Below are 26,196 nucleotides of genomic sequence, written 5' to 3' on the forward strand. Positions count from 1 at the left end.
TTTGGTTATTGGCATCATGACTCAGTGCTGCTGGAGTACTTTGTGCACTTTCTAGGCACCTGAAACTGATTAAAATTCAGATGTCTGCATTATTATATCAGCCTTCCCAAAAATAATGATTTCTAAAAAGTGCAAAACAATATTAAATTTACTTCAGACAGCTAAATCTGTATAATTTAACTTAACAGCCAGACAATCTGTGGCCCAAAACCGACATTAACTCCCAAAATCTTTCTACTAATTACCAATTTACAGTTACTTCAGCTGGAAAATAGATACTGGCATATGTTGTCAGAAATGTTAGTAGTGTACATGGAGCACATTTTAACAGCACAATGAAGTGGTGAATACAAAACGGATAGTCAAACTGCACAACATTACCAAGATATTTTCTTAGTCTTTGTCTGTTTGCTCTTACTTTTAGCCATGAAATACAATTTACATTCATTTTCATCGTACCTTTGTACTAAAAATAAGCTTTGTAATTTGCCGATTATAAAAGGAAGCTACCTGTGTTTCAGGGTTTCTTTTGTTGTTAATGATCATCCTCATACATTAATGTGATTGTGGCATTTTGTGATGTGAAGATGGTGACTCTTGTACTCTCTGGAGCACAAGTGGAGCCATGCACTTAAAAATCTAGAGGAGGATGAAATTAGTGGGGACTTAATTAGCATCTTTGAATTCCAAACAATAGTGTGATTCAATATAGCAATGCTACAAAGATGGCCGTAAGCATTACTATAGAGTTTTATGGTCAAATCTGTTTCAAACGGTGCCACAAATATTGAATATAATTAACTCCATAAAGGTAGTTTTTGATTCAGGGCAATTAAATTACTTCACACAGGCATTTAATTTACTGTATTCACTTCTTGCACATAATTCATGTTCTTCTTAAGTACTATGTATATGTGAGGCAAATATTGGAGAGTGGAGAGATTTATTATTGTAGCCTCTACTTAACATGTGGATGTAAACTGAAGGAAATTATTTTCATGTTGGAGGTGGAAACTACGTTTATGTACGGTATTGAGTGTTAAGTGTTTTGAGTGTCTGAGGCAAACATCAGATACAGTGACAGCCCATTGTGACCAGCTACCCACTGATTTGCCAGCTTGAATGATTTCTCATCAAACCATACAGCTCATTGTGTCAATATTCCCAATAACCTTAATGGCTAGAGGAAGCTTTCACATAATTCACTGTTACCAAATACCACATTACTGACATTTAGTCAGCACCATTTATGCTGAAGCCAGTAAAGCATTAACAATTACGTTAACCAGAATGACCATGCTGTGATCTCTAGTCCATACTTGATTTGTTAGTTAATATTAGTTTAAAGTATGTGACATTATTAAATGGGTTCATAAGCAGCAAATTAATTAAACTTAATATGTGGTGTTTGCTATGAAATTCTACTCGAACAGGTCATCTAGAAGCCCTATTACCAGCAAACGCATCGCCAACATCATAGAGTTTATGACCTTTGAGGTGTACAAGTACGCAGCACGGGGTCTATACGAGGAGCACAAGTTCCTCTTCACCTTGCTGTTGACGCTGAAGATCGACATGCAGAGCAATAGGGTCAAACATGAGGAGTTTCTCACGCTCATTAAAGGTAAGAGGAAAAATTTAAGAGTGCAGGTATTATTTGTAAAAGTTCTGATTTCTCATGTACTTGCATTATGCAAGAAGCTCCAAACTTGGAAACGTGGGAGCTGGCTTTTGAACTACAAATAATATGCATATGAACAGCTTTTTGCATTACAAAGAAATTGTATCTTGATAACTTCTGAGGGCTGCCTTTTGACTGAATTGCACTATGCAGTCACTCTTGTTTGATTTCCTAGTATTTATTTACAGCTTGGTTTCAAAACGGCTCAGAATGTACTCATCGATCCTCATATAACTGTCTGATGTGGGAAGACTCAAGGGATACTAATTAGCATGTGAAATGAACTGAAACTATACTTGCTCTGGTGCAGTGCTTAGCAATGTGTGTTGTCTGCTTATCAGACATCTTGAAACCCAGTTATGTTCGTTCAAGCTAAACTTATTCAGAGTACAATCGTGTGAAGTGGTGAGTTTGAAAACATCTAATGCCTACCATTCACTAGGAGACTACAAAAGACTTTGAGAGGACCCAAGTCTGACACCCTGGGGATTTTACAGGGTCACTATTTGCAAGACTACAACTAGATTCCTTCTCCAATCTCCAATCTCCAATCCTGCTCCTGGTGGAAAGTATTACACCAAACCCCTTTTTAAGACAAAATTATTGAAGGATTGAGCTGCTGTAAAGTCAGTCAGTCAAGTAAAAGTTTCTAGGAAGAATTTTTTTCTTTGTCTTTCTGATCTCTCACCCGTGTTTCATTCACCAGTCTTTTATGTCTCATCTTCAAGGACTGATTTGTTGTGTGAGTACCTAGAATAGATATTGGATACATTTTGAGCTCAGGAAAGACAGTACATATACTGGCATTCCAGATACCCTTCTCTACTGAGACTGTGTTGAAATCTCAGCATACAGAGAAGAGAAGCTACGAGTGTTGTTGTATAGTTAGGACTCTAAAAAACAGCCTCAAGCCCCTTTGATAAAGTCAGAGTGAAGTTGCCATGTGTTTTCTGTGCTGTTTTTTTTATTCTTTATTCATTATTTATTTACCTGAGAGATTTTTTTTAAATCCTGTCTCAAGGTTTACACACACATTTCAAACATATTGGTATTGTAGCAGTTCACTGAATCAGAAATCTGGAGTGCTCCTCGCCGCAGGGATAAAAGCCAGCTATAGCGACTGTCAAGGCCAGAACAGACAGTCTGCTACATGCATGCAGCTTCCACCATCTGTCAGCTCTGACCTGCTGAACATTGACTCAATATGACTTGTGTATATTTTGTGTGTTGTGTGTTTTCGAGTTGGCATTTATTTGAAGCATTGATCGTTTTGTGTTGTGATATATTATTTTGTACAATCAGATTTTTTTTCTGATTGGATCTTCCTGTTTTTGTGTATGTGCATGTGTGTATTGTTGTTGTTGGTGTGTGTGTTATTGTGTGTGTGTGTGTGTGTGTGTGTGTGTGTGTGTGTCTCATCCAGGAGGTGCATCTCTGGACCTAAAGGCCTGCCCTCAGAAACCGGCTAAATGGATCCTTGACATGACTTGGCTAAACCTTGTAGAGCTCAGCAAACTGTGGCAGTTCTCTGATATACTGGATCAGGTACAAAACACACACACACACACACACACACACACACACACACACACACACACACACACACACACACACACACTTTATCAATTGAGACATTCCCTGACAGGTGTATAATACCTTTCTTTTAGCTGAGAGAGTTTTTACCCAGCAGGACTTCTATCCATTAATTGTGCAGATAACAGTGCTCATCTGTCCTACACACACAGATTCAACAGTGGTCTCTAGGTGCTTATTAAATATTTTTCACAGCTCTCTTTTGCTCTAGTAAGCATGTCAATATCAGTCTCACCATGTCTCACTTCATCTCTCTCATACATACACACACACACACACACAAACACTGGACTGTCACTCACATACAAGTACACACATCCTTTTGGGTGACTGACAGCCTCGTTGCTCCCATGGAGGTAAAAGCTCAGTGCTCTGTGAAATGAGCTTAGTTTGGAGAAACTTCCAGTCAATTACTTTTGGATGAGCATATGCACACACACACACACACACACACACACACACACACGCACGCACACACACACACACACAAACACAAATGTGTATGTGTGTGCACCCTTGTTTTCCTTCACATGCACAAATGCAGGAATATGTTTGTGTGGATGATGATGCTTGCGGTGATGATGAGAGAAGTGGATTAACAGTTCTTTGTTTAATGAAATCAATCTTCCCAGAAGAACAATGCGAGGACAGGATTGTGATGTCACCCAGAATAGAGACAAAACCACCTGAGTCTTTGCACTACAGTACAAAAAAAAAAAAAACTTTACTACACACATGACACACCTTATTCACACATAAAACACGCAAACATCATATTCAAGTACCCGAATTAGCCTTGCTATTAAAGAAGTTCACGCAAACTCCTAAACTAGCTTAGAAGTGTGTGTGTGTGGGACATGAATGTGTAACACTTCTCTATAAACTACTATTAATGTGCTCTTCAGAAAAGATCTGAACCCCTTAAACAAAGTGGAGCTGCTCAGTGGCGAAGAGACAAAGACAAGCAGCTCTCAGTTGCGAAAGTGTTCCACTACATAAATGTAAATCAGGTGATTGCTTCACCTTCCTAAATAAATATGCATTAAAGTAGACACACTTCGTTTTAAAATGACCCACACAGCCATTTAATCAAAATTTAACTCAAAGCTTTTAAGTAGAATACATGTCCTGTAGAGATAAGATGACAATGTGATTCACGTAAGCAACTGTCAGCCTTACGTTGCAAGGATTACGACCTGGTTAACACAGCTGTTTCTGTTAAAGAAATCTGATTTCTTAAGCATGTATCTGATTTCACTGTGTTTCTGATAGGGTTATACATATGCAGATTTTCATGACAGAGCCCTCAGACAGGGAATATGTAGCTGTAAACGAGGGCAAATTTGATTACTTACCAGCTGCATGTAAATAACATCTATGAAGTCACAAGGTTATTGTGGTGCATGTACTGTAAGCACAATCTCTGATATCCTGCTTAACCTAATTTCCTCCAGTAGCCTAGTTTCCTGCGTGCATGTAAACACAGTGTTTAGTAGGTTATGTGATGTCACAGAATATTTGCATATGTTGTGCTATGGAGCATTAATATCACCACTTTAAAGCACATGGGCTTTACATGGATTCAAAACAGACTGCTTCCCAGATTACTTTCACTAAGCTCAGCGCAACAAGCATCAACTCAGGACCTCATGTTTATAATAATCTAAGTTACATGGTGTGTCAGTCTGCATTTCTTGTGAAAGGATAAGGAGCATTTTCCGTGAATAAGACATAAACTGTATGCCAAATGCATTGCCGTAGAGGGCAGTCACCAGTATCTGTTTTTTTTTTTTGTTTGTTTGTTTGGTTTTTTTAGCAAGATTAGAAAGGTCTTTCAGGTCCACCCCTGAAATCTGATCAGGCACCCCATAATAATTGGCTATCAGTCTTAAACTAAACTATAAAAAGGAATGACATTGCAATGTTAGAAAGTAAAATAGGTATGGGTAGTTGAGACAAAAATGAATTAATGCCCACGCAGGTGCCTGCAGCAGAGCTCGTACTTCATGCCACCACTGCATGATTCGGCGCTCCATTTGGGCTGCACCAGTAAAAAAAAAACAGTCTGAACACACCACTGGTAATGCTGAATTCCACTGTTCTGGTAAATTGAAAGCATGTGCCAGTTGATCGTGAGTAGGCCATACTGTAGGTTAACGCTCCACAAATCCCCAGTCCATGAAGAGGAAAAGTTCAGAGGATTAAGTCAAGAATGCCTACGGAAAGTCTGAAGAGGATGGAGCACTGGCTTCTAAACTTAAAAAAACATTAACTTTACATCAACATTAAACATTACCATTGAAAAGTGGAGATACTTCTACAGGAAGTGAATGCCAGACAAGTTGTCATACTTGGTATTATAAGGAGTAGATGCAAATGGATATATAGAATGCTAAAAATCAACCACCTAACCTTCAAACTGCAAACTTTATGCATTGTAGTAACACAATTGTCAGGGGTGAGGACAGAGATGAGGACAGACATGAACACAGCAGAGCTGTACAATGTGTGTGTGTGTGTGTGTGTGTGTGTGTGTGTGTGAGAGAGAGAGAGAGAGAGTGCGCGTGCGTGCCTAAGCAGTGACAGAGAGAGGGGGAGAGAGGATGAAAGGTGGCCTATTTCATACATCTGTAAGTTATTAATTACTTACTTAGAATGCTGCTTCATTAATTATTTTGCACAAAAATGTCAGCACAAAATGTGTGTAATTCTGTTCTTACCTTAGAAAAGATGCCAAAATTGGAAAACACTGATGAGTGACAGAATCTCTGAAAACCACATATTTATTTCTGATTTTAAGGAGGACATTACTTCTTAAAATGGGTTGGTAAATGAGGGTCCTTGTCTATACAGTAAAGCATATAAAATATGTTTTTGGTCGATGTTAAATTCAGAGTGCTTTTGTCCATGAACTACATTTCTGCAGCCTGTGTTTCTTTGCTGTTTAAGTTTCGGGGAAGAGAAGAAGGAACAAAGTTGTAAAAATCAGCACTCAAACATGCTGTGCAGGTACAGACAGGTGCAGAAAGCAACCTGTTCATCATGGTCCTTTAGCACATTAGGACAATTTAGACAATTTGTGTTGTGTATCTAGAAGAGTGCACAGTGAATTCATTTTAATGTTTAAACGTAATGTAGCACACTTAGCCATCTCTGGGGCTGCTTTGACCACCAGTTGTGTCTAAAAGTGTTTGCCTGCAGTATTTAATGATTTTTTTCTGCATCTTCTTCTGTCAAGATTTAATGTAATTGAAAAAAAATGACAAAATGGTTGTCCAGTGAAAGGATCTATCTGTGTGTCCCTGTGTTAGAGCTGTTAACACATTTTCTTTCAGATAAGCCGTAACGAGAAACAGTGGAAGTCATGGTTTGATAAGGAGTCCCCAGAGGAGGAGGTGGTCCCAAACTCCTACGACCAGGCTCTTGACTGTTTCAGACGCCTGCTGCTCATACGCTGCTGGTGTCCTGACAGGACCATCGCACAGGTTAGAAAATATATGTGTGTGTGTTGATGTCCAGAATACGAGGATCTTGTGGCTTCAAAACAAATTTTGGTTGTTGAATCAGCTTTATCACACCACATTTGTTTACACTTTTGTACCCTGACTTATTTTGGTTGACTGAGTGTGATATGTCGAGCTGGCTCTTTAAGGACGAGATTTATGCCTTAGCCAGATTCATTGAAAATGCACGGACTTTACACAAGAAAACACTGTATCTGGTAAAATTGTCTATTATTTGTTTGTATATTTTGAAATGCCCCTTGAATAATTTATATTTTTTTCTGTGGATGTATTAGAAAGGTATACGCGACCATCTATATATCTTTTTTGTATTGTTATCCCCAGTATCTTATAAGCCCATGTGGGCTGGGCACAGTAAAGTGCACGACACTTAAATAAACAAATCAATCAATCAATCAATGTAATGGTATAAATCCAATTCCCACAGTTGTACAATGCAGTACTATGCAGTCATTCTATAACTTGTGCAAATGAATGAATATACATGGACGAAATACAGCAGAGTAGCCCGAAGCAGCATATTTTTAATCAGTTGATGGGCTGGAAGAGATATGCTGGTTTACTTGCACTAATGAGAGGAGCTTCAGTAAAGAGTAAGAGTCTAAAAATCTCTTAATCTACAGTAATATCTGCTGTGGCCGAGTCTTTCCTTGAAGGGAAAATGGAATATATTTAGTGAAACAGATTTCTCTCTGAAGCTCACTGAGCCTGACTATCTACAAAGGCTAATGGATATTCACTTTTTACTGATGGGTAGTTTTTTGGTCCATTGCAGACAAGCCGAGAGTGGAATTTATTTTGTTGCACTAACAAACAGTCCAGCAGTTGTCCTTTTCTGACCTCCAGCAGCAGCAGTCTTTACTGTTGACTGAAAAGAATAAACCATAAAGAAAAATTCTTTGATCTACTCTCTCAATCCCCAGCCCCCCAGAAAGTAAATGTATTCCTATATTTAGTTTTAACTTGACCTGCATTATAAAGCAGTAAACAAACATGCATACTTTGCCTTATTACTTTTCTTTATCCTCTAGGCTCGTAAATACATAATGGACACAATGGGAGAGAAGTACACTGAAGGGGTGATTCTTGACCTGGAGAAGACATGGGAGGAATCAGACCCACGAACACCCCTCACCTGCTTCTTATCAATGGGCTCAGATCCAACTGACTCCATCATTGCACTGGGAAAGAGGCTTAAAATTGAGACCCGTTATGTCTCCATGGGACAAGGACAAGAGGTTCATGCCCGCAAGCTTCTGCAGCAGACCATGGCTAATGTGAGTTAGTGTTATAAGCTTACTACTATCTTTGCGCCATTTGATGCTGCTGCAGAGCAGTTGTTTCATGCAATATATTGAACTAGACAGCAGCTGTCTCTAAAAAAAAATTAGATGTGAAATGTCTCGTTAGTTCTCTCATCACTAAAACAGAATAACCTTTTCAGAGCAAATCATTGAATAAGACCTTTTTATTTTATTTTCAGCTCTGCGCAAGAATCTTATTGTAATGCAAGGCATTAATATTATTCATGCGAATTAATTGCATTTTTGAGGGGCTAAAGATGCTCAAAAAGTCATTAAACTTTGCACATGCATGAGAGCTGGTGAAAAATTTGATACTTTATGGGTGTCTTTCTTCCGGTGTGACAAATTGGCAAAGTAGCACCCCCTACAAAATTTAAACAAATTAGCCCTAAGGTTAGTTTTCACCTGGAAATATAAAATTCTAGAGGCTAAAGAAACACCCCAAAACTTAAAAAAAAGTCTTTTTGAGTCATACTCTTAACCCAGCAGGAAGTCATCCATTTTGAATCGAATCAGCAATTTTAGTGTATTTTTTTTACATTTCTAGAAGCTTTTCTTTAACAAACTCGTCTACGGGAATTCATCAGATCGGCATTAAATTTTGTCAGAACAATTTGACCAAACCTTATCAAGACCGTGTAAATGAAAAGATGTTAAAATTTTGTGAAAGGATGTTACCATGTGGCCATTTTGCCTGTTTTGCCATTAAACCGGGTTATGTTGTAACTTTAGTGTACAAAGTCCCGTCTGGCCCAGCTTTCTCATGCTTGATAAGAGTTCTGGCCTGTGGACACCTTCATGTTAATATAGAGTCAAAGTAATTACGTCACCTACTGGCAATAGGATGTATGCCTTGTGTGACAAATATCATTCAATTTACATAAATTTGATGTTGTGTGGTCCACATTCAGCAGCATAATTCATATTAGCGCATGTTCTCTATCACCACATGGTGCTTAAGTTGTATAAAATATGCAATATATACTTTCCAATGCCATGCACTTCAGGAAATAATGTTTTTTGTGGTTTTGTACGATGGTTACGGACACAACACCCTCAATGTGGAGGAAGCTGCAAGGGCCTGGTAATATCTGCTTGCAGCTGTAATTTAATTTTTTTTAGATCTTGACTACATCATAAATTTTGCAGTCTTTGACATGGATGATAACCATTACTCTTATTTTTTTCCCCAGGGTGGCTGGGCATTACTCCAGAACTGCCACCTGGGCCTGGACTTCATGGATGAGCTAATGGACACAGTGACAGAGACAGACATTGTCCATGACAGCTTCCGCCTTTGGATGACCACAGAGGTCCACCGACACTTCCCCATCACGCTCCTGCAGATGTCAATCAAGTTCACCAATGAGCCACCACAGGGCCTCAAGGCGGGGCTTAGGAGGACCTATGGAGGTGGGGCCAGTTCGGTTCCGTTCATTTTGAAGTAAAACATAGTTAATCAAAGGTCAAAAATTTTTAATCATCATTTTACTGAGCCAGGTGAGAGTGATGAGGTAGTGTTAAGAATTAAGACGCATACACCCTGTCCCTATCGATACAGTGGTCCAGTCTGAAAATGCTGCATAAATATGGCGGAAATAACGTTAACTGTCAACAGATTTATCCTCAGTTTATAATTACAGGGGAATCAGACGTGTGTATCTGTGTGAGCAACATAGAGCAAGTTACAGAATGATGGGCATTGAGAGTGCTATTCTCTACATCTGTAAACAACTCTGGTGGATGCACACACACACACAGACACACAGACCTTCAATCTGTCACATAATCAGTAACTAAAGGAATGTGTATGTATCCTAGGGGAAAGTCAGCAGGAGGAAAGATGATAAACAACTGCTGCTCAATTCAGCGTATTTTACACCCAAGTACCAAAAGCCTGTGAGGTTCTTGAATTTTTAAAGAGGCTGAAACACGTGGTTTGTGTTTTTATTCAAAGAGGGAGAAAGAGAAGATAACTTATATGTTTTAGGCAGCTGTCTTTGCCTGGCTCATATGGAAAAGAGATATGTGAGGTTCCTGGAGGGCAGTTGAGAGCCTGGATAGACTCTTTAAGTCTTAATTAAAAATAAATTTCTTCATCAGATTAGGCGAAATCACTTGTTGTGTGCTGTGCATTTAGAATCCTATACTTTTGAGGGCATGAAGATTATTCCTATATTCCTTCAAGTGCAGCGGTTGTTTTTCTTATTTTGTGTGCGTTGTTATAAACGTTACAGTTCCCAAATGATGTTAGGCTAAACCACCTGGATTCAGGAGAAAACAAACTTCACACATGGGATTGCCTGTTAGGTGGATATTGTAGAGATGTTTTCAACAACTGAACATCTCAGAAATCAGATTTGTGGATTTACGTGATTATTGCTGATTATATTTTCTATTAATTATTTTGTAAATTAACATGGGAATTTCATTTGGAGTTTTTCAGATAGTTTTAAATCGCTTCACCACACTGTTAACCTCATGAGCCTGGCAACATGTCCCAAACTTTATTAGTGTTAAGGAAAGCCCCTTTAAGACATTGGCTGTCAAATATTTCCCCAAAGAGAATTGCCAGCTTGCATTGCGCCAGTTTAAAAGTGTGCACACAGTACTGTATGTGTGTCATTTCTCGAGTTATGGAAATTGTTTAAAATGTTTATATCAAATAATAAAAGTGATTCACTTGGCAAGTATTTATAATAACATTTGTTCCTCTAGATTAAAAGTCACCAGCTTAAAGCTGTTCTTAAGTCCCATATTACTTTTTATTTTGTCTTAGAAAGGGGAATCTGCCCTGAGTTTTTTTCCTCCTTTTAGGCTTGCTATTGTAGAAGTAACGAAGCTTGGAGGCTTTGGATTGCAGATCTAAATGTTGACCTCAAAAGCTGATAGAGCCACAAAGATTTCTGAAGCATTTTGTGTTCATCCATGTATTCCTCACCAGGTATAAACCAGGACCTTTTGGATGTCAGCAACATGGTGCAGTGGAAGCCAATGCTGTATGGAGTGGCATTTCTCCACAGCACAGTACAGGAAAGGAGAAAGTACGGACCTTTGGGATGGAACATCCCCTACGAGTTCAACCAGGCTGACTTCAACGCCACCGTTCAGTTTGTTCAGAACCACCTTGATGACATGGACATTAAAAAGGTAGTAGGTGACTTCTCTAGTGGCGGAAAAAGTACCCTCAGAACTTATACTCAAGTCAAAGTAGCAGTACAGCTGTGTAGAAATACTCTTTTACAAGTAAAAGTCATTTATTCGAAAGCGTGCTTAAGTCTAAGTACAAATCTATTAAAATCACAATATAGTGTAAGGGCTACATGTAAAACTATTCATGCAGATAAGCTCATTTCAGAATAATATATAATTGGATAATAATTATTGATGCATTTATATGCAAGGTTTGTTTTAATGGTGAAGCCAGTAAAGGTGAAGCTAATTTTTATTACTCTATATATTGCCAGGTTGCCTACATCATTACATTATGTATCAATAATCTGAATCTGTAAAGTAACTAGTAACTACAGCTGTCGAATCAATGTAGTTGAGTAAAAAGTAATCTATTTGCCCCATAACTGTAGTGGAGTATTGTAAAATATAATTTCTATAAACAAATATGAATACAGATGTTGGCAGCAGGACAAAAGTTTGCTTTCTAAATTGTTCTGCAGTCTGTTTGTAGTCAGAGTAATATTGACCAATCAAGTCTGAGTAGCAGGTAAACAGACTGTGTGGAGAGATGGAAAGCATAGGCCAAAATGGAATCTGGTCTGGTTGAACGACTATGTCATTTTTGGGTGTTTTTTAGCAGTCTTAAAATGAGTCTGCATTCATATGGAGATATGTGTTCATAGAGATTGCCTGAAATGATCGGCATGTGGAAGAGAGAAGTCTTGGCTCAGATATCCGCTGACTACACTGCAGCCCAAAAATATTGGCTCTTGCCCCCAGAGTCTTATCATTCTCAGACAGATAGCCGATGTGTTCTGAAACTTCATAAAGTAGAAATATTAAAGTACCTCAAAATAACTTACTTTAATAAATATTCTTAGCTACTTCCACCACTGCATCTCTCAAGTGCTACAGTGTAAGCCTCTAGGTGAACAAACACATCTTTAAAAGCTACCAACAACACTGAAGTGCAGACATTCAGAGTGATGATGGTTTTAAATGTTGCGTGAGAGCCTTTTTCTGTTGGAATCAGTGTGCACTCCGCAGCTACTAATCGAGCAGAAAAATATGTTTACTCTTAAAGTTTGTGTATAATAAATAAATCATAAAAATCATATTATTTACTACTTGAGTAAATAATCTGAAAAACTGCAATGTTCTGTATCAAAATGTAGGAAATATGCAACTTGTGCAAAATATTATGAATCCATCATTACAAGAGGAAGGGTGTCACCATGTCTGCACTGACATAACAATCAATGCATAATGCATTAGATAAGCTTTTCATGTTATTGCATTGGTTTCAAGAAAAATGTCCATCTGATCCCATTTCAAAAGTTGGTGTTACCAATTTAACCTCACCCTTATCTTCACAGTTTCTGTCATACCTTTATCTGAAGAGTTGATCAATGTTGTCATCTGATATGAAAGGCATTTATTTCGGGAAAGTTTTATTTGCAGAAAAGTTTGACATCCAACTTTCATGAACGTGCAATAGAGAAATAATGACCACACTAGGTGCCTTTCCATCTGTCTCTTTTTATGCACATTTTCAATTTGTGCATTAAAAACAAAAAAAGGGAGTGGAAATGCTAAAAATCTGAAAATAATTTTCAAATGATCTCAATTTTCTTTATACCTGGAAAAGGTTATAAAGTCAGTGTTAAGAAGTCAGTGTATCAAGCAAGGTAAACACAACGAAGTGCACAGATTCAGCAAATAAATGACCGTCATGATGCACCATTATTGTATAGGCCACTGCAAGCTCTCTTCATCATCTCTGTAGGCTTTAAACACTTACACACACAGGGCTGTTACCAGAACTCCTTAAAGGGCATGTAACTGTTCTATTAGTTGTTCTGAACTCTTTGTTTACATTGTCCAATGTGCTTTACATTATCATATACATCCATTGTTTTGTTTCATGTGAGGTTTGACTGGCACTTTTTAATTATGCCATCTCGTTGCACCCTTTTCTGCACTGACACCTGACAGAAATATTAGCATCATCTCCTGCTTATCTCCATTAACCCCTTCTCAATATAACAGCGGTGGATGGGAAAAAATGTAAATTTGTATTTTCTTTTGACAATTTTCTGAAAATTTGCTTGAAATTTGCGTTACATTTGGCTGGAAACACAACCTTTTCTATGTTATTTCCATTCCCTTTACAATATGCTGCACAAATCAGTTAACACATTCTTCAGCTCCTTCTGCCTATTTAACAACTTTAACCATTTCACACCTTGTATTTCCTGTAGTCTTGTTTATCATTATTTCATATCTCTTCAGGGTGTGTCATGGACCACAGTGCGATACATGATTGGGGAGATTCAGTATGGTGGCCGTGTGACTGATGACTACGACAAGCGCCTCCTCAATACCTTTGCCAAGGTGTGGTTCAGTGAGGACATGTTTGGACCTGCTTTCAACTTCTACAAAGGCTACAGCATCCCGAAATGCTCCAGTGTTGACCAGTATCTGACATACATTCAGGTGAGTCGCTCTCAGGTGGATGATGATGAGTACAAAAGATTTAAATTTTGATGACTAGACAAATAGCTGTGAAAATGTCACAGTCATAAGGGCTACTGCCTTAAGGACTTCGTGTATGTTTGCACATTCATGCCCATGCTTTGTACATTTTTGTTAAAATTCTGCACCTGTATGTCATGTTGCTGTTTCAGTTTTTTCTTATGCTGTCAGCGTTCAGTGACATCACAAACAGTGAAAAGAGCAGCGTTTAAGATGTAAGGTTCTTTACCGACTCACAGCTTACATACTGCACTCTTGTCACATCCAGATACAGGCTGCCATGTGTGATTCTTAGACTAAATGCAAGCATGCTCTTTTTATCATAGATTATGTATGATTTATCAGTGTGCTTGTGTGCTTCACTAGTGGGTTTGTGTGTGTGCTGAATGTGTGTGTATTTCTAGGGGCAGTTCCTGAGCTAGTTTCATTAAAGTTAGTTTCATTATGATGTATGCTCAGGGCTGCCAGGCTCAGCAAGCTTATTCCTCTGCACCGCCTCTCAAATAGAGAATGACAAACACAGCCTTGGAGAACACACACACACACATGAACGCACGCGGGCACAACATCCAAACACACTGTGTACAGACAGATGCATGCACATGTTCACACTTTATACACAAACACACACAATGTGTCTCTGCGTGTGTGTCCACACCTTTGTGTATTTAAATTAAATGCAGACAGACAGGAACAAAGCTAAAAATCCCTAAGAGAAAATAAGTGACCACAGCAAGGGACAGAGGCTATTTTGTCCAGAACCCATTTACTCTCTTCATCACTTAGGATTTTTCTTTGTTTGTCATCCTCTGCTGTTTGAGTGTACATGCACAGTGTGATGAATGTTTGAGCGACAGACTAACCAATGACAACATACAGTACATCACAAGGACCTTTATATCCCTAATGCAAACTGAGCTGCTCTCAATAAACAAAGAAACGAGAATAGAAGACATCTACAGAGCCCAGGAGTGGCAATAGTGATAAAACAAAAAATAAATAAAGGTAATATTGTATTTAATTTGTGCACATGAGATGTAATTCATGGCTTCAATTTAAATAGGTTGTTCCCAAACTTTGGTTAATTTTTGGAGGATGGACACAGCGGGTGAAAGACTGTCAGCAACTTACAGTCTGAGGAAGTGATTCACAATTTTTCATGGGGCAGTGTGAACTGTTTTTAATGCGTCTGTCTCCAACACACCCGTTGATGTGCAGAAAAATGTGTAGAATATTTACTCAAAACGATGCATTTGGTGCACACATAGGCATGGGGGTTTTGTGGTTATTTTAACAGTCTAATGCTAGTTGCACAAAATATAACCAGCCGATCTGTCATGCGTAACTGTGCCTCAACAGTGCGCAACATCACTCCTGTTTGAGAATACTGATGGAACAGATACCTGCTACTTTCATATGGCTGTAAATGGTCACCAGTATAAAAAAGGCATTCTGTATATTACAAAGCCATACCAGAAAACACAAGTGGTGATATGTACATAAAAAGAAGATATTATAATGAATACTGGATGTGCTATACTATCTGATGAAGAGCGTGAAGCTTGAAACGTCACCTCATTGCTGTTTTTTTTTTCATCCCCTTGTGATTTCTTGTCCAGCACCTGTTTTTTTTTTTCTTCTGTACATGTGTGCTTTTGCAAACTTTTTCCACCGTACTATCTCTCTGTGCATACATTTATCTCGAGTGCTCAAATAAACCAAAATGTAGGATCGATTTGATTAAGTTGGGGGCCTTGAATTACTTCTCATGCACACAAACTAACCAAAACCTGGAAATGATTTCATTGAACTAAAATAACAAATAATATGTCATGTGCGCAGATGAATAACACAAGGCTTGGATTTTCTCTCATTGCTACTCCTGGACTCTTTAGAAACATGATACATTAACAAAGCCGTCTATCTCAGGCAAGCAGACAGAATAATGTTTGCAAAAAACTTGCTAACATGCACAGATGAAACTCTATTTTCTGTGCACTAATTACAATTTCATATCATTATGCCCTCCTTTATGTGTTGAAGGCAAAGACATATTTCTTTAAAAAATATAGAGCTTACATCATATTGGATCTGTCTTTGGTTTTGAGTGTCTTTGCTTACATGGCATTGTTGATCACAGTAAAGCTTTATGCAGCCATTACAAAGTTAGTTTGTTTGAATTTTCCAGTTTTCAAAAGAACCTCATTAATCACACTGCATTATCAGATGGTCCATCTTCCTGTCATCAGTGAGACACTACCCGCAAGATGTCTTTGAACCAATAAAAGCAACACAGTTTGTACTCGCTGCCTTTGACTTGAAGTCAGCTCACTTCTTGAGTCACTTTAAAAATTTAAATAACAACAACATGCCTCCTGATTTTAATCACCCCAAAACTGGATTTTATCTGAGTTAAAATGTGATGAATGACAAGTGTATAACCCTTATCAGGTCAAAAGTTGTTCAGTATGAATAAACCATAATGTTGCCAGTTTGCTGTTTATTCAGGTCTTTTATGTGGATTTCTTTAAGTCACCTGACCGTATGAAGAAATAATAAATCATAATATCAGTCCACATTTTCACACTATTTATCCTAGACCAATGGGAAAATTGGTAATGACTGCTGCAAAGTCAATGGGGAAATGTTGTTCCTCAGTAGAGGGACATAGTATCCAGTTGTTTTATGAATTTTATGCCTTTATTAGATAGTTACAGTGGAAAGATGACAAAAAAAGAGGCAGGTATGCAACAAAGGTCCCCAGTAATTGGTGCATCACAACAAAGTATTGGTGTCTTGTGTTGATGCTTGAACATCATAAACATCTCACACAGACACATAAGTGGCACAGCTACGTATCACCACAGAGACGGGGGCTCAGTTCACAGCAGTTGAACTTTTGGCTTGGTCGCAGGCCCACTGAGGACAATTGGCTGTGCTTGTGGATGGAAAGCAGGGGAGTGATCCTGTCACTGCTCCAGCAGTTCATACTAGTTGGTGATATGCATTGGACAGGGCAGGATATCATGAATCTCCCTCGTGTTATACCCTCACTGTAAAGCTCTTCACTGAAGGGTGAAAGGAGCAGCTGGTGACACTGTTTGCATCAGAGGAGACACTTGGCTGTGTACACTCTACCCTGACCAACAGTGGCCAAAACTACAGTGCAGGGTGAGGGACATCAATGTTCCAAACTGAAGTTTTTATTTTGTAGTAAGTAACTGATCTTCACACAACAAAACAACAAGAAAACGGCACATAAAATCTATTCCACATCGTTGGAGAGTTTCTCCCATAAGCTTTTCCAGCCTGTTTCTGCCAGCTCAGTGTGAGGTGATAAGCTGCTCTATGGGGGCACCAGGGCCCTCTCACAGCACTTGTTGCGATAGTAGAGCAAATGCATCTCGGCTCTTTCTTTCTGAAAATATTTTCAAAAACCTGTGAGAGCTGGAATGACCTCTGGTTCAATAACTGTTTTTCTTTTACAGTGTCTGCCTGCCTATGACACTCCAGAGGTGTTTGGTCTCCACCCGAATGCAGATATAACCTACCAGAGTAAGCTGGCTAAGGACGTACTGGACACCATCCTCAGTATTCAGCCTAAAGACAGCTCATCAGGTGGAGGGGAAACCAGAGAGGCTGTCGTGTCCAGGCTGGCAGACGACATGCTTGAAAAACTGCCTTCTGACTACGTACCTTTTGAAGTAAGCATGTGTGTTTGTATGCCGTGTGTGTGTGTGCGTGCGTGTGTGCGTGCATGTGCGCAGCACCCGAAGGTGCATCAAAGTAAGAGTGAGAGTGCAGTTTTCCCCCCACTCACCATGTGTGCTGCGCACTGTGGCTTATGTGTTACAGTCAGAGAGGTGGGATGTGTCTTGGTGAGGTGAAGGTGGTTTGTGTATATTTGAGAAAGTGATAGACGGAGAGGAAGGACAAGAACTGGAGGGGGCATGAATGTAGCTGCTTAGTTTTATTTTGGGATTTCTTTCCTTTTTTTGAACTTACGATAAAGTGAGGTGAGAATGTGACTTTTCTGAAGTGAGGTGCAAAGCTCATCATGTAAAACTTGTCACTGCACACAACACCTAGTCTACCACTTCATCTATCTGCCAGTTGTCTGTCTGTCTACACAGTGTATGAAAGCAGTAAAAACTACATTAGTCTCAAATGAATATTTTAAAATGAGGGACAATGGTAGAGAATTGAAATGCCCAAATGAGTAGATGGAAATGCAGATGTTTATCTCCTGGCACTGATTTAAACTCCCAAAACTCATTTCTGTTCATCAAAATAACATATTTATACACCTGTCCTCATTTAATATACATGGCTCTATGAATATTCACATGAGCCCCTCCGCCCCCTCTATCTCCACCCACCCATCAGCTGTTCACTTGCAGCTCAATCATACCTGCTTACCTTTGAACTCTGCTTGTGGCTCTCTACAAGGTTAGAAACCTTGCAGTAATAAATAACACGAGCCTTCAGCTGGACTGTTATGAAACAGCTGATAATGTGTTGCTAATGTTAGGTAAACCTTGTTTACCTGCTCAGGTAAGTTTGAGGTGAAACTTAATAACAATTGTAGCTACACCTGCTTTTTCTCTGATAGCCCTCATTTCTCAAGTTCTATGGATTGCTTTCTTAAGTTAGTGATGTAGCAAACCTTGGCTATCTGAATCTGTATGTTTAAGACTGGTACACTGCGGTTCCAGTGTTAAAATTCTCAGCCATGAGGTTGACTGCTTTTTTCGCTTATGATTTGCCTGGCAGTATATAAAAAACACCGTATGTACATGTTAGCAAGACTGAAGGAAAACTTATGTTTTTCAACCTGGTACCTATTTTCCCATGTTTTTGTGTCTAAGTGGCTAATGGACGAAACAGTTTTTGAAACTAGATCAGTATAGAGAGAAATTGCAGCTTCACCAGCAAAACAGGCCACAATGTAATCCCTACGGGCAATGGTGCACTGTCAATTTATATCCATCAAAAGTACTTATTTTTGCTACTGACATACTAGCTGGTTAAAAAAAAAGGTACAAAATTTGCTTCATTGACTTTTGGGCAAAATAATTGGTCATAATCTGTTACTCTCAGAACCATATACAGGAAATGACTCTGTGGTGAGCTGTCTCATTTATCAATGGTCTCTGTATTTAGCTGATTTTGATAACATGGAAAAGTCTGCAAGATTTCGTCTTGAGCAAGAGGTGGTTACACATGCTAAAAAACAGACCTGATCAAGTGAAGGGTAAAGAAAAGCATTTCCTTTTGTTTTCTTTTGAGTCTGTCTGTTGCAAAAACAAACACCTTTAGTGGACATGAATTCATGATGCACAAGCACCCACTGGAATTACATTGCAGCCTTTTTGCAGTGGTCTCTGTCATTTTGGGACCAGTTTAAAAAAAAAAGTCTCCATTAGTTACTTAGTTACAAAAAGACATGGAAAAATAGGATCCCAGTTTAAAAAATACCAAAATGTCCTTTTAAAAACTTGATTTTCATTGGATGAGGTCCTGAACATGGCTATAAAAGACAAATCAATCATGAAATGACTTTTTAAAGAAATATCAATGAATTCATTGAATCCATCTCTTTTTTTTTCTTTACAGACAGTAGTGACTATAGAAACCTCATAAGTGTATTATCCAAATAGGAGAAAAGCTTATGCAACACTTGCAAAGTTGCAAATAGATGAAACCAATATTTACTTTCCGACAGTTATATGAAGAGTGGAAATCTAATGATTCCAGGTACATTTCCACTTTATGAACATGGTTTTCTGTATTGACATATCAAGCCGGTGTGTGCTCATGCATCCTTACTCCATACATCATAAATTCTTCAGAAGATTCATTAAAGTTTGATCTTCTTATCTGATTCAAACCTAACCAGGTGAAAGAGCACCTCCAGAAGATGGGTCCTTTCCAGCCCATGAACATCTTCCTGCGTCAGGAGATTGATCGGATGCAGAGGGTTATAGTTCTGGTGCGAAACACCCTGACGGACCTCAAGTTGGCTATCGATGGAACCATCATCATGAGTGAGAATCTGCGGGATGCCCTAGATTGCATGTATGATGCACGCATTCCTGCCCGCTGGAAGAAGGTTGGTTAAAGGAACTGGCTTGAATTAAAAATTTGCAAACCCACTTCGTCTCGAACATGATAATAGACTCACAGCAATTCACTGTTGTCACACTGGGTACATTTTCAAGTCATTTGTGGACTTTAAATTCTTTGGACATCACAACAAAAGCAGATAATGCTGTTCATTTCCTGTTTTGCCTCTGCCAGTAACAGGCACATAAGTGACTTTTGTCATTTTGGTAGCTTTTAGATGGCGACTAAAAAAAATTTTTTTTAAATCTGCTTCACATATGGCAGAATGAGGTTCTCCTAATAGGAACAGTCGTATTTATTTCTACTGAAAGCTACTAATACCTTTTGCTTTTAATAGAGAATGCAAGTAAGCCACTTTGCCTTTGGGCACTCGTTAATATCTCAAAGGGGCTTTTTATAACTGTGCAGGTGTATTTTCTCTAATGTTATTGTTGTCTTCAAGTAAATCAAAAATTTACTTGTTTCTGATAAACATCAGATATGTCTTGCTAGCTAAAAGCAAGCACATCATCATCATTAAAAATCTCATCCACACTGACTCTGCTTACCTTTTATTTATGTACTTTAAGATTTTATCCACAGCACACAAATCCATTTCAGTGATGAATGAAAACGACTTTTGTTTGTAACAAACTTAAAAGAAAAAATGCTGTATTATTGAAAGTAAGACAATGGGAGCAAGAGAAAACAAAGAGGTATGAGTTGGCATGACTTTTCCCATGTCTTATATTGGAATAATTCTGTTGGCTTTCAAGTCGTGCTCTTGCAAACATTACACCTTTAGAATAATTTAGACTTTAATGGCTGTCTGGCTGGGATTCAGAGTTTTTCTACCTGCAGCACTATCTGCTTTTGGTCCATTTGCCTCCACTCAGCTGTGTTTTGTATTTTTCTTTTTTTTTTTTTAGAATTCTATCGTGCTGAATTCTTTTTTTTTCTCCAACACACAGTGATTCACAATGCAGCCTTTCATGTCTCCCTGTTGTCTTCATCTCTGATCCGTGTGGATGACAGTTTTCTGTGTTTCATTGTAATGTTGTGTTCATGTTGTTTGTCTTTGTTTTTCAGGCATCGTGGGCCTCCAGCACCCTGGGGTTCTGGTTCACAGAGTTGCTTGAGCGGAACCGGCAGTTCCAGGCTTGGATCTTTGAGGGGCGGCCCAACTGCTTCTGGATGACAGGCTTCTTCAACCCGCAGGGCTTCCTGACAGCCATGAGACAGGTACACACGGCATCAGACTACCTACCTACCCACCGCCGTAGAGGAGACCAGATGGCACACTGAGGGAGAAGCAGGCACATGGCCACATTCACACACATGCAAGCAAGCAAGCATGCAGCCACACACACACACACACACGCACGCACACACACAGACACACACAAACACACAGGCTGGCAACAAAGTGCACACACACGTCCTCTTGATTTTTAATGAATTTCAATTTATGCTAATTTAGGGGACTGAATGTCATTTGAATATTTGACCCTGCCCAATCCAGATCTTAAGTCATGCCCCTGTTGTTCATCTGTCTTATATTATTGCTATTATATATATTTTATTTAATTTGAATTTGACATGTATCTAGATTTGTGATATTTGACTATATACTGCAAATAATATTGACTTGACCAGATTTTTATTTAACATTAAAAAAATTGAAAATGGATGATAATAACACACTCTGTAGTCAATTTTACATGACAAAATATGTTTAAACTGAATGTTTCTATTAACTTTAGGCTCAGCCATTACATCTCACACTTTATTTATTTTCTGCCTTTAATGGAAGCATTTTCTGAGCTGTCCTTGTTTCAAGTGGACTTAATTGAACTCCCATGATTTCACCCCCACTGGAAATCCATCTGCAGCAGTGAAATCGTGTAAAAAGTCGTTTGTTGTGAGGCTGGCGTAAGGATTCTTGGACATTGTGTTTAACAAAAACTCTTATCTTATGCAAAATCTAAAGGTCTAAAAATGCATTTAAAAAGAGGTGAGCTGATTGTGTTACTCTTCAATTAACTCAAGAACATGAACTTAGTTTCATGAATGATGGGAATTCAGTGCATTCCATACACTGTAGATGTGCATATTTGGACCTTAATACTGTTATTGGGAGAGCCTTGCTTTTATACTGAGACCAACAAAATCTGTTTTGCCCCTCACTTTCTATTAAATATGTCTTTTGCTCACCTGTAACTGCTTCCACCAGGCGGGTTATCTACCTTTTGACTCCTGTTAGTCTTTGTGTTTGTCAGCAGAATATCTCCACAACCTTTAACAGATTTGATAATTGGTGGCCTTGAGCTATTGAATTTTGTGGTGATCCAGAGCTGAGGATTGGTTATCTTCACATACAGTAACTAAAAGAGAGCTGAGAAGAGACCTGAGGGCTGAGCAATCTTTTTGGGGCCAACAAATCAGTTTAGTCGTAGGAATTGGAAATAATTTGGAGTCAGATTTGCACATCTGACTGCCTCCTAGTTTTGCTTATTCCACTCAGTTGTAAAATCCCGGTTGCATGCTCGAGACAGAGAAAATATTGTGGATACAGATGTCTGTATTATATTGAGCGGGGATTTGTTGGACCAGTATGTTAGTTACCAAATATAGCTGTCATTTCCTCTCACTGAGCCTTCTCCGGAGAGACGCTGAAGCTTTTGTTGGACCACTGACATCACAAACTGTCTGCAGAGAGCTCTGACTCTGTGCGTCCTTTTCATTTATTATCAGTCCCTATCTGTTCAATTTTGCTCAATAAGGTTTCTGTCTGTTTTTTTTGCCTCTTTCAAAATGAGGATAAAATGACTGAGAGGATACAATATTCACATTTCATTTATTTATTGTGCACTCTGCCCTCACTCCTGGCTCTTTTTGAGTCGTATGGGATTTGTTTACTTTCTGTTGGCACAGCATCTCACAAAACATCGATAGAGTGCACTTCTCTGCCCTACACAGTGTTTTTTTTGTACCTCTATTACAACCCTGTTCTCAAAATTGATTTTTTTCTTTTTTTGTTGCCAAATGTCAGCTGTCATTCATGTGTACTGCCGTGTCATACTGCCCAAATTATTGCCTTAACTTGTGGATTTGTCCCTGCACTTGCAGGAGATCACCCGGGCCAACAAAGGCTGGGCCCTGGACCGCATGGTGCTGTCCAATGAGGTCACTAGGTGGATGAAGGACGACATCACTCAGCCCCCTGCAGAAGGAGTGTATGTCTATGGTCTGTACCTGGAAGGAGCGGGTTGGGACCGCCGCAGTTGCAAACTCATCGACTCTAAACCTAAAGTCCTCTTCGAGATGATGCCTGTGATCAGGATGTATGCTGAAAATAATGGTGAGATTGATTGAGACCTTTAAATGGAAGGAGGCTTCCTGTGATTTCCATTTGCTAAGTTTTTTCAAAAAATATCTGTATTTTGATGACGTTTTTGGAAAAAGTCTGACCTTGTAGAGTAAAGACAGGATTAAAGCTTTTGCATGGTCAGATTAATTTTTCTAGTCTTTGTCAGTCTCAGTCTCTTCTCCTCAGCATTTGCATCCCACGCAGTCATTCAGAATGGATGGATGTAACATTTAAATGTCAAGCAGACTAAGTGCTATTTATTTTGTCTGGGAATAGATTACCGGCAGTATGTTGCACAGTGTTTGTTCTGGATAAGACCAGACAGTATTCAGGCAGGCAGCAGAGAGATGGGCCCCAGTGGACGCCTGCAAGCAAGGCTGCCTGGGAAATGAATTAATGATTCAATGATACGCGTAATGCAGTTTGTGTACACCATGTCCCCTCCCAGCTTTTCCCACAAGAAGGCTGCCTGCTGGGTTTAAGTGTGTGCAAATGAGAGCAGTGAGGGATGTGTCTGTAGACAAGTGGTTGGAAAAGCATCTATGAGTATGTGTTGCATGAATGTGTGGGTGTTGAAAAACCCCTCTACTTAATAGTGACTCCCTTCAAAGAGATAAGATGATGCGTTTCATCTCTAAAGACTGACTGGACAAGAGCTGTTTGTTTGCTTGTGAAAATGATTGTTGGTTTTTGTGCTGATGGGGGGGGGGCATGTAGCACTTCAGCATGGTGTCTCTGACAGGCTAACAAATAAACCACTACCAAGCTGACTGCCTGAAAAACAGAGAACAGTAAGGTGGGGCTCTGGGAGAAGTGAGAATAACCACGTTCCCCTTGTTGTAGTTATTTGGCTGATTTGAGCTGACTTTAACTTCATAAAAACAGATGTTTTGTTGAACACAGTTGGGTGTCCCAATGGCATCTCCTCACTCACTGATTTAAATATTTAATGGATTTGAAATACTTCTTGGTAACAAGATGTTTCATTACAACCTGAATTGAGAGATATTTTTTTTGTCATCAAAAAATGTAATAATTGCTGTTTTTGATTTTATTCCTCAGCAGTGTGTTAGTTGACTCAAGTTTGTTGTTTTTCTGTGTTGCAGGTGTGAAGGATGCCCGCCTCTACTCCTGTCCAATCTACAAGAAGCCAGTTCGAACCGACATGAATTACATCGCAGCTGTGGATCTGAAGACTTCACTTCCTCCAGAATATTGGATCTTGCGGGGTGTGGCACTCCTCTGTGACGTCAAGTAATTGCTTATTGTTGCATAAGGTTAGTTATATCAGCTTCCCATCAATCACATGCCCAGTTTCCTGACAGTCTGCAGGGTGAACAGCTGTTACCATGACTACCACCATGTGTTTTATTTAACATTCAGTACTCAACTTCCTTTTTTATCTTGAACAAAGTAGGAAATTGTAACAGTAGGGATAGCAGTGGTAAGTGCCTGAAAACAGAATGTTCAAATCATCACATGCCATTTCTGTCTTTAGTCTGACAGTTGCGTCCAATCAAACTGATTTCTGAAAGAGAAGGGGATTCAGTTAAATGTAACCAATCACTGGAGACAATTGTATCCGTGTGAACTTAACATCATTTTAAGCAGCCATGTGTATATACTTACTTTGCCAGGGTTATTATGAAATGGAGTCGAGCAGAGTAAAGACTATGATAGATCAGCCTCGATAGCAGTGCCTGTGTTGTCCGAAATGCTCGCTGTATTTCTTATGGGTTCCTGTGTACTGCTTGACAACGGTGTCCTGACTGTGGCGCTGATAGGCTAACAGAGTACCACCGCAATGTTCATTAGTTGTTTTATTTTTATGAGAAACTGCTTTTTTATGTCACGATGACAGACGAATCAATTAACTTAAAGACATTGGAGTGGGTTGAGTCAAAGGCCTGGACTCAAGCAACCATTTACTTCTTCTTTTTTTTTTTCCTTTCACAAAGAGGTAAATTGTGACTGTAGGGGCACCATTAGTAAAACATTCACTTCCAGACAATGAGAAAAGGTCTTTTGAAACAACAGCTTACAGACTTTTTAGGAATAACAATAATCCCTTACAGTCCCTCCTACAGTGTAATCTGTCACTAAGTGAGGGACAGTTTGTTATATTACTGTGCAGCAAATGTCAGGAGTTGAGAGAGAATAATGTATTTAGTTCAGTCAACAGAAGGTCAAATCAGGAATTATCTAGTTTGAAACATCATGTCAGTGTTAATCTGGGGTTTTTTTTTAGGTCAAAGGGGAAAGAGACGGCTGTAGTGTGGTGATCAAAGGTCAGCTGTAAATCAGGATTCTTCAGTTCTTAGATCTATCTGTCTTGGTTTTTTTAAATTACAGTTATTTCAAGCACATGAGAGCAAAATTGCATCAAAGGATATTTCTGTTCACAATAAGTAGCTGCTTCAGTAATCATCTTGAGTGTTCTTACCCTCATTGTATCCAGTTGTTCTTTTAGTTTTAAAATCCTGATGTAATTAAAATATTAGTCTCTTAAAATGGAAACAGCAGTGTAAAGCAGACAGGAAATGGACTGTGTTGCTTCAGTGAGTGATTCAACTTTGGCCATGATGAGTCTAGACATTGTATCCATCTGCTCACCAGTGGCATTGCCCAATGTACCGCAGTCTAGAAGTAAAAACTTGTTGAGCCACAGAGGACTAATTCTAGTTTGGAACCAGGTACCAGATTGATGTCTTAAACTTTTTTTTGATTTCTGTGATGTAATTGCCTCACAAAGAGCAGTTTCAGCTGCTAAAGAGAGTATCGATCCAGTGTGCAGGTGTATTTTCTTCATCCTGCTGTTTATTGTAAATCAAGTGCAAATCACAGCACATTCCTGTCATGGTAATACACTGGTCATTTTTACAGAGCGTAGCAGGCAAATAATAACTCTCA

The 26,196-nt window shown here is 39.0% G+C and overlaps 1 protein-coding gene across 1 annotated transcript in view; it reads left to right on the forward strand.

The window, feature by feature from the left end:
• dnah5 (dynein, axonemal, heavy chain 5) overlaps window positions 1-26,069 on the forward strand; it is a 118,197-nt gene extending 92,128 nt beyond the window's left edge. The window contains exons 76-87 of the mRNA XM_088084040.1: window positions 1,434-1,624; window positions 3,105-3,226; window positions 6,610-6,759; window positions 7,830-8,075; window positions 9,296-9,515; window positions 11,047-11,252; window positions 13,569-13,772; window positions 17,300-17,515; window positions 19,711-19,923; window positions 21,006-21,158; window positions 23,046-23,277; window positions 24,393-26,069. Of these exons, the coding sequence (XP_087940166.1) occupies window positions 1,434-1,624; window positions 3,105-3,226; window positions 6,610-6,759; window positions 7,830-8,075; window positions 9,296-9,515; window positions 11,047-11,252; window positions 13,569-13,772; window positions 17,300-17,515; window positions 19,711-19,923; window positions 21,006-21,158; window positions 23,046-23,277; window positions 24,393-24,544 (2,305 nt within the window). The 3' untranslated portion in view covers window positions 24,545-26,069. The remainder of the gene's footprint in view (window positions 1-1,433; window positions 1,625-3,104; window positions 3,227-6,609; window positions 6,760-7,829; window positions 8,076-9,295; window positions 9,516-11,046; window positions 11,253-13,568; window positions 13,773-17,299; window positions 17,516-19,710; window positions 19,924-21,005; window positions 21,159-23,045; window positions 23,278-24,392) is intronic.
• The last annotated feature ends 127 nt before the right edge of the window (window positions 26,070-26,196 follow it).

Source organism: Plectropomus leopardus, chromosome 11 (assembly GCF_026936395.1).
Source record: "Plectropomus leopardus strain MGB_pleo_1.0 chromosome 11, ASM2693639v1, whole genome shotgun sequence".
NCBI classification, from domain to species: domain Eukaryota; kingdom Metazoa; phylum Chordata; class Actinopteri; order Perciformes; family Serranidae; genus Plectropomus; species Plectropomus leopardus.